Below are 9644 nucleotides of genomic sequence, written 5' to 3' on the forward strand. Positions count from 1 at the left end.
TGGGAAATGTACATAACCTTTCTGTGACTCAATTTTCTACTTGTAAAATGAGAACTGTAGCATTTTATGTTAAGGACTAAAGGAGATACATAAAATGCACTTATAGATAGTGCCTGGCCAAATCTACAGAGACAGAAAGCAGGACTGGTGGTTGCCAGAGGATGGGGAGAAGGGGGAGAGGAAGTGACTGCTACTGGATATGGAACTTTATTGCGAAGTGATGAAAATGTTCTAAAATGAGAGTGGTGATAATTACACAATTATATGAAAATACTGAAAAACCACTGAATTGTGTATCACGTTAAAAGGGTGAATTTTATGGTAAAGTATGTCTCAATAAAGCTGTTATAAAAATTTCTTAAAAAAATAGAATATTGCCTGGCACAATGTAAGTGCCCAATAAATGTTAACCATTATTAGTAGTAATATTACTGTCATTATTATTTGGCCATCCCATGGCCTGATTAAGTCACTAGAAATTCTTTATTTTCAATAAAAGCCCACAGAATCTAGAAAAGTATTTCTAATTTACATACATTAATTAACATTCACACATTTATTTCTATCCATATTGTCTCAAAAATTAACAATCTAATAAAGAATAACAATGTCAGTATTTTACTCTGGAATAAAACAGCTGCATGCAATGGATGTTGTCTGATCATATCATGATAGCATTTAAATAAATTTCAATGACTTGATGTTACACAAAGATTTGAAATGACAGGAGATTTTCATTTTAATCTCCAGGAATAAACAGAAAGTCCAGGTACAGTAAGTAGTTAGATTATAAGAAGTACACAATTAAATCTTCAAATACAGGCTTGCTAACCTTCCTATCACATCTGGGGGATACTTTATAAAAAGACAAATATAGTAAACAGTTAAATGTTTATTAGTCCCATGCTCTGTGAAAGGATCACCTTGTCCAACAAAAGAAAAACCCCATCACAATAAAAAGATCCAACCGAATTCATGTAATAAGCCTCTTAAGAGGCAAAAGACTTGACAACTAATGGTATGGTTGACATTTATGAGTACACGGCACATTCAAATATGTTTGCATCAGTTGAGTTTTTATGATCTGAACAGCAATTAAATCCAGTCTTTACCTTTCCTATTGCTAAAGAATGACAGTGGAGGCTCAATCTCAGAAGCAGGAGCAGCAAAGGATAAGCCACAACAGTAATGATGCACCACATTCCGACAATGATGCACCACATTTGGTAATGAGGCTCACACACTTGAGTTTCATCTAAAGTATGACACTTCTCAATTCCTGGAACAGGGTTTCCATTATTAAAAATCCCCTTCTCTTATAGTCTTTCTTTCTACAATTAGCCATGTGCCTTTGCAGCAAATCAGGGAAAGCTGTGTTGAGGGTTACAACGTCAAGATAATCATGTCTTCTGCCACAGAAAGCAATGCACTTTTTTGTGCATATATTAAGAAAATATAATTTATGCCATAAAACTGACCATTTTCAGAAAGATAATCTCCATTTTACCCACCTTTATTTAAATAAAATAAAGCCATTCTTCAAGTCACCAAAGACCAACAGGTTAATACACAGAACAAGCTGCCTTAACACGTAATATGTATAACCCCTCCCCCTGCACACACAACCCCTACTCCAGTTGTGGCCTTAAAAATTTCTGACCAAAATATTTAGCCTGAGTAAAATTCAGTAGACAATTCCCTTTTGAGAAACATGATTATTTCTTTAATTTTGCTTTATAACCATTGGGACAGAGTATGAAATCACTTTGGAAGAGAGATGTTTTTGGTAAGATGTTAGAAAATTTCAGACAATGGAAATACTTTTGGACCAATCAGAACCAGTTTCAAAATACTTTCTTTACCACTTCAAGAATGTAACATTAGCTTTGTGCCCACAGGGTTTATTTTAAAATTTAGAGGGGAAACTGAAATAAAGATATAACCAAAAAAAGGCTGGGACAGAGGGGACCAACTTTGTAATGCTCTGTAATTTAATATCACTCCAAGAACACATTTGTCCTAGTATTGTTCTTGGTTAAGCTGAGAACGGAGAAAATATGTTTTTAAAATTACATATCTACGTGTAGTCTTTAGATACAAAATGAATAAATATTTAAATTCCGTGATAAAGAAAAAATGTGGAATAAATTCCTATTTTTATAATTAACTGTATATACAATGGATGTTGTCTGCCTGACTCCTAATCTTTTGTCTATTAAGAGTTCTTCAATGTGCAATTTATAGAAGGCAGTAGCTCATATTACCATAAAGGAACTGAGTTTAGCTTAGAAATCAGCCTTTCCAGACACTCTGCTCCCTGAAAATCCTTCACACTTGTATGTATAAATAGCTGAGAATACAAGCAGGTGCACATGTGCAAAAAAAGTACTTGTCTAAAGAAGAGCTAATTAGCTTTACAAATAGTCTAAAACTAAGAAAATACATTGCTATTCCCCAACCCGAGAAGCACCATCTAATGAAAACACTGCTAAGCCCACTATGAAAAGGTGGCAGCTGTAAACCGAATTCATCCTACGTCATGCTCTAAGCATCTAGCTGTTCTGTGAACCAGCCAGCAGAACACTAAAATCTCTCTATGTTCACATGGTTAAATGCAGGCTTCTGATTTGGCTTTAGTTTCTAGTTAGAGGCCAGACTACACAGAATAATTCTTTAGAGTTATGCTGTATCCAAACTACCTCATTCTACTGTTAAGAAAAAAGTGCCCATATAATAATATGCATGATGGAACTACCAATCTAAATTTCTGAGGTCTTCCACCTGGATAAGTTCAAGCATTGGTCCACTGAGAGCTTTAATCAAAGGAAAATTACATGGTAACTGTGAACAGCTTGCATATTCAGAGCTGGGGGGGTAAGATTAAAAACTAGAGTATCACTGAAGTGCTATTAAGCATGGCAGAAAGGTGATTATACGGAAAAACTAAAGAAGTCAATTCTTTAGCTGTCCTTTGCTTTTTAAAAAAGCAACAAGGGTAGCATGTTCCCCCGTCAAAATCTGAATACTGGTTAATGCAAGTTTTCTCCTACCCAGTTATGAACCTCCTTCCCAACGTCTGTCATTGCCTTTTTAAGAATAAGAGAGAAATTTAAAAAATGGATATAGACTATCCATTCTTTTTTTATGAAAAGAGAGGCATATTCTAATAGTCATAAGGCAATTGTTTAAGAGCTGCACCTGTACTGGTACTCTCAAAACTGAAAATACAGTTACTAATTCCACTTAACTTGCAGAATGTATCCATGTGTTTCCCAAATCATTGGTTGTCACTCAAATGGACCATGGTGACCCTATCATGCCTTAAGGCAGCACTATACTGTCTATACTATGTATTTTCAAGAAATGACATTAAGAGGAAAAGGACAACCTTTCAAATATCAGTTCCTTACATAAGTGGCGATGGTGCTTTATAGCTCCCTTTTCATCTCCTCACGTACCAAATACCTCCAAAATTAGATAAAAGAGGGCCAGAGGCAAAGCTCCATGGTGAATTGCATCTTTCAGATGAGCTTTCACTGGTTTTTAATTTCCATTTCCTAATTTACTGAGGAGTGAAGGTGAGAATCATCCAACTGATGACAAAATAGAACAAGAAAACAGGATAAATGGCGAGGGCTTTGCGGTTTGGAGGCTGGCTATCGGCAAGAAAAGCTGTAGAGGCTAAACAAAACAAATGAAACAAAATGGAATCTTTAATATAATAAGATTATCACAACCACTAACAACTACTAAACTTGAATGTGCTTGGCATAGTCTAGAACAAACAATTATACTATAAGTTCAGTTATATTTTATATTCTCAGAGAAAAAGGCATTCTGCAGCATAGTTTCCCAGACAGTTGAGAGCTACTTGTTTCTAGTATTAAGTTTTCAACCACTTTACGTGAAAACCTTTCTACAAGGGGTTTCCTACCCTATTCTCAGAAGTTACTGGACTATGCTGAGTAGGCTTATTACAAAGATGTCTAAGGCTAGTTGCTCCTATGGTAAATGACCTCATACTGCTCTGCTTTCTGAGTAAATGTTCTTATTTTTAAGTTATCAGCTCTGTTATGATGCCGTCCGTCTTGTCCACCCAGAAAAGGAGATTGATCCTTTTACTCATCAGTGACCACCCTTCATGGAAATCTTTCCTGAACAACCATCTGTTATCCTGCCACCCCAAGCAGATCTGCCCACGCACCTCCTCTATGTCCTCACCATACCCTGCACAGACTTCCATCTTCCACCTGAGATACCTATAGCCCTTAAATGTTTACCTGCCCAGCTGTTCCACTAAGTTAGGAACCCTGAGGATGGAGACTATGCTTAATACAATGCCTAATGTAGAGTTTGTGCTTAAGAAATACTTGCTGAATTAAAAAATGGAATGCTTATAGGAGCCTCTCTCCCTTCTTCTAAGATTCTACTTTCTGAACTGCTATGAGCCTGGACACTGGGTATTTAGAATTACAATTATGAAAACTTACCAGACTCTAAGTGAGGGTATGAGGAGTCCTCCCATGGGTAGAGTGCTCAAGCTTAATATACAGTCTCTGTAGTATCACTTCTAGCACTCTTGGACCTTACTTTTGGATTACTTCTTGGATTTTAACCATGGTCCCGAGAAAAGATATGATAATACACTTAAAAATATGAAGCAGTCTCGGGCACCTGGGTGGCTAAGTTGGTTAAGCATCCAACTTCAGCTCAGGTCATGATTTCATGGTTTGTGGGTTTGAGCCCCGCACAGGACTCTGTGCTGACAGCTCAGAGCCTGGAGCCTGCTTCAGATTCTGTGTCTCCCTCTCTCTCTGCCCCTCCCCCGCTCGTGCTCACTCTCTCTCTCTCTCTCAAAATGAATATAGTAAAAAAAAAAATATGAAGCAGGCTGTCTATCCCCTGAAATAAGAAGTTACCTTCTAGTTGAAGGTAGAATTTTACAAAAATTTGAGGACTGCAAAACCAATAAGCATATAGCATTCACTGTCCCTTGCGGGCTCTTCCTAATCTTTAGCAGAATTTTCTACTGAAGCAGAAAAGTACTATATAATGATACCTAACAACCTATACTGGGAGGTTGTATAGTACATTTCTAAAGAGGTGTGAGATCTGCTTGGGTTTGAAACTTAATTCCCCCATTCACTAGTTATGTGCCTTAGGACATGTTGCTTAACCTCGCTGTGCCTGTTCCTCATCTGTAAAAATGGGAGTAATATTAATAGTTTTTCTTTATTAGGGCTGTTGTGAGGGTTAAGTCAGACCATATAAACAAAGGACTCACCACAGTGCTTGGTCTGTAATAAGCAATCTATAAATGCTAGCTACTATTTTTATTATGATGAATTTCACAGGAAAAGTCCCAAGCCATTTCCCAAGTCACCTATGCCTCCTATATGCCAGGAACTGAGCTAGGTCTAGTATAATCTCGATTCCCAACCCTATCCATTATTTAAGAATTTTTTAAAAAAAGGATGTGACTGTCCACATCTCAGAACTCAATATACCCAACCTGCATAAGGTGGACACCATCCCCATCAAATGCCTACTCAGAAAAGAGGGTTCTATGAACAACAATGGCAAGAATCATATCACTCATGTATGCCTTAGGAGGTACACTGCTCTTCATCTCATATTTATCTCTTAACTCATGTCCTTGTCTGTTTTGCTACTATAGAGATAAATATAGTCTTACCTACTATAGACCAGGCAAACATCACGATCACCACGAAAAGCCGGACCATGAAGTTTACTGGTCCTTGCTCAGCCAAAAGCACCAACCGGCAAACCAGCATTGCCACTGTCAAGGGAAGTATACAGTAACCCAGCACACAGAGGCTCTGGAAAAAAGATCTAAAAAAATAATATACAACCATAAAGATCATAAATATAGTTGATCTGTATCATGAGATAGTTTCTTACATGGATTTCTATGTAGCATGGATCGTTATCTTCCTCCAAATACATAATACCTATACTTTAACATTGATTTTATGAGGATAGGCTTCTGTATTAATCATATGCTTTCATTTTTCTCTCCCCATACTCTTCTTCCTTTCCTCTCACACTCCTTAAGAGTCAATCAATCATCTAGGATACCAGATGATCTACTCTAATTCCTAGAGACTTCCTTCTCCCACTGAACCTCTAAGATTGTGGTTCTTAATTTTTTCCAGTTTAAAGACTGGAAACGGACATAATATTCTAACACAAAACGGACATAATATTCTAACACAAAAAATTCTCCATATGATTTCAGGAGCTGGAAAGAACATCTGAAGCTTATCAAAGGACTGTAGATAATTTAAGGTAAGTTAATTAAATTATCTCTGTTCAGAGGTTGTAAGAGACTTTTCTGTTTAGCCCTCATTTATATACATTTTTCTTAAAAAAAAAAACAAAAAACAAAATAGTCAGACTTCCTTAAAAATCTAAGAGATGCTACTTGCCAAGGGAAAAAGTGCATTTTAATAGTACTCACATGTTTCCTCCAAGAAGTTTTGAGTTGAGGGTGATGGTAACTGCACCAAACCAGACAATGACAAAGACTTCTGCAAACTGGGGCCCTCCATCCTTTTCACTATCTACAGAGCTTCTTTGAAGCATTCTGTGACAAGGAAATGGCATGAGAAATGCTTCAGCTTTTATTTAGAACAATAAAGTTAAGGCATGGGTTCTCAAACTTTGAATCAGAGAGTTGTCTGAAATCTCACCTGGAGCTCTGTAATATGTAGGTTGTACGAAAGGAAGATGTCAGACATATTTGGCAAGGCTCCCTTATTTCAAATTCCAAATGCTTCAGGATGACAAGTGCTGCCTCATACGGCCTTGTCAAGATGTTTAGACGATTACCGAAGACCGTTTTGGTTAAGTAGAGGTTATAAACTAAAGGGCCAAATGTAGCTCACAGACATGAGGTTGTCAGTCCATACATGGCTTAAGAAGGGTTTAAACCCAAGATGACAGTATTTTAAAGTTGGGAGGTTTTGGGGCACCTGGGTGGCTCAGTTGGTTAAGCGTCCAACTTCTGCTCAGGTCATGATCTCACGGTTCATGGGTTCAAGCCCCGCGTCAGGCTCTGTGCTGACACCTAGCTCAGAGCCTGGAGCCTGTTTCGGATTCTGTGTCTCCCTCTTTCTCTGACCCTCCCCTGCTCACACTGTCTCTCTCCCTCAGAAAACAAAACAAAACAAAACAAAACATTAAAGTTGGGAGGTTTCACATAAAAATATGTATATCTGGGGGCATCTGGGTGGCTCAGTCAGTTGAGCTTCTGACTTCAGCTCAAGTCACGATCTCGTGGTTCGCGGGTTTGGGCCCCACACTGGGCTGTGTACTGACAGCTCAGAGCCTAGAGCCTGCTTCAGATTCTGTCTCCCTCTCTCTCTGCCCCTCCCCCACTTGCACTTTGTCTGTCTCTCTCTCTCTCTTGATCTCTCAAAAAATAAGTAAACATTCAAAAACATATGTATTTCTGGATTTTCTTGAGAAACCAGAAGAATGTCTAACACTGGGCTTACATTCCTACATGGCAACAACTGGGAGCAGTTGACATAGCAGCAGCTCCCTTCACAAGGGGCTTCAGGTCACCGATTCACAATGAATACATTTAGGTTACTTTTCTAGCCCTTAGACACATTTGGATGTAATCCTGGGGTTAAGGCTTCCGTTCTGACATTCAAAACTGGAAACAGTCTATATAAGTCTATTTAGCTGTGAACTTTTAAAAATCAAAGCATACAGATTATTACTAAGAGACTTTGCTTTAAAATGGAGTAGTTGAACAGTCACTTAAATGCCCTCTCTTTGCCTAAGAATTTTACAGACGTATACTGTTTTGAACTTTGGACTAGAACACCTGGATTCAGTGTCATTTTTTTTTCAGAAAAATAATAAATAACACCAAGCTCACAAGCTCTTTTCATTACATAGTATAGAGAAGTCACATAGTAAGTCTTGCCCTTTGTACACTGTTTGCCAATACAGGCTTTTGTATTCTACAGTTGTACATACTCCATTCTCAGTCCTCACAATCCAATGCAAGGAATGCTGGCACTCATCACTTGTTGTCTGGAATCTCTATTGCTTCAGCACGGTATGATGGAAGAACATCAACTGGCCTCGAAGGCAGATCCAGAAAGTGATCCTAGTTCTGTCACTAGGTACATAAACTAGAGTAAATCACTTGATGTCTTGGGATTCCAGTTTTCCTCTCTGCAAATAAATTCGGTTAAACTACATAATCTCTAATGTTAACCTTTTAAAACTAAAAAAGTACATGCTCAGAGATTCTAATATAAGCCTGTCCATCAAGGCACTGGGTTATTGCTGTTGATGTGGTTATTAAAGGCATAATGGCACTATATGTTATTACCTAAATCACCAAATGTTCAATTTACATTAAAAAATGGGTATGAGAGTTTGGGTGGTTCAGTCATTTAAGCATCCGACTCTTGGTTTCAGCTCAGGTCATGATCCCACAGTTGGTGGGATCGGGCCCCATGAAGCCTGCTTGGGATTCTCTCTCTCCCTCTCCCTCTCTGCCCCTCCCTCTCTCACGCTCTCTTTCCCTCCCTCCATCTCTCTCAAAATAAATAAACTTTAAAATTAAAAAAAATAGATAGATAAGCCAGTAAGAAACTAGTTGAATATAGAATCATAAAAGGTCAAGCCTGTAAAGGATCCTCAGCCATTTCCTTTTACAGATATGGAAGAGGAGACTCAGAGGGGTTAGGTGGGAAGAGAGGTATAATAATCACAGAGGTAGAGAACGGGCAGTCAAGGAAACCTGAGGTTGAATCCCAGGTCTACCACTATTTGATCTTGGTTCAGTCCTAAATCTCTTTGAACGTAAGTTTGTCAAAAAAAACAATTCTTGCTATGAGGGTAAAATAAAAGAAGGTATTCAAAAGTTTTCTGTAAACTGGGAAAAATCATTATACACATTTTAGTTCTAAGCAGCGCAAAATCACTTTGCTGATAGCACAGTCAGGATGAGAACCCAGAAATGAAAACTAATGCAGTATTTTTTTCCTTGCTTTTGGTTTTTCTCCCCTCTCCCATGGAACTTCATTCTTCCTTTGTCCTCTCCCTTTACATACTATGTGTATAGAAAACCTAACACTTTGAAACTTGATCTTGCTTTGAACTGTTCCACTCATCTCTCTAATTTATTCTCATTGTCATTCTCATTCATATTATTATTAAGATTTAAAAAGAATATGTTTGCTTGGGGCGCCGGGGTGGCTCAGTCAGTTAAACATCTGACTTCAGTTCAGGTCATGATGTCACAGTTCATGGGTTCAAGTCCCGCATCAGGCTCTGTGTTAACAGCTTAGAGCCCGAAGCCTGCTTCAGATTCTGTGTCTCCCTCTCTCTGCCCCTCCNAGAGTAAACAAATATCTGTTCAACAGAAATGGCTAAAGCAGACTAAGAAATTGGTAAACAAGTGAGCATAATCTTCACATCTTTAATTTTATCACTCTTTGGTCTGGAAACCTACTTGACTNACTTTTTAGATTTAAATCATAAGGAGTATAATGTGTCACAGAAGTCATAACTGAAATATTCAATATTTCCCTCAATTTTGAAACTCCACACAAAAATGTATAGTCTATCTCAAATAACAAAAGAAAGGAAATGTA

General features: G+C 37.9%; 1 protein-coding gene across 1 annotated transcript in view; it reads right to left on the bottom strand.

The window, feature by feature from the left end:
* Positions 1-541: 541 nt before the first annotated feature.
* YIPF6 (Yip1 domain family member 6) overlaps positions 542-9644 on the bottom strand; it is a 26270-nt gene continuing 17167 nt past the window's right edge. The window contains exons 5-8 of the mRNA XM_077771154.1: positions 7913-7936; positions 6482-6607; positions 5696-5853; positions 542-3681 (exon numbers count right to left, since the gene is read on the bottom strand). Of these exons, the coding sequence (XP_077627280.1) occupies positions 3563-3681; positions 5696-5853; positions 6482-6607; positions 7913-7936 (427 nt within the window). The 3' untranslated portion in view covers positions 542-3562. The remainder of the gene's footprint in view (positions 3682-5695; positions 5854-6481; positions 6608-7912; positions 7937-9644) is intronic.

Source organism: Crocuta crocuta, unplaced genomic scaffold (genome assembly GCF_008692635.1).
Source record: "Crocuta crocuta isolate KB4526 unplaced genomic scaffold, BGI_CrCroc_1.0 scaffold779, whole genome shotgun sequence".
NCBI classification, from domain to species: Eukaryota; Metazoa; Chordata; class Mammalia; order Carnivora; family Hyaenidae; genus Crocuta; species Crocuta crocuta.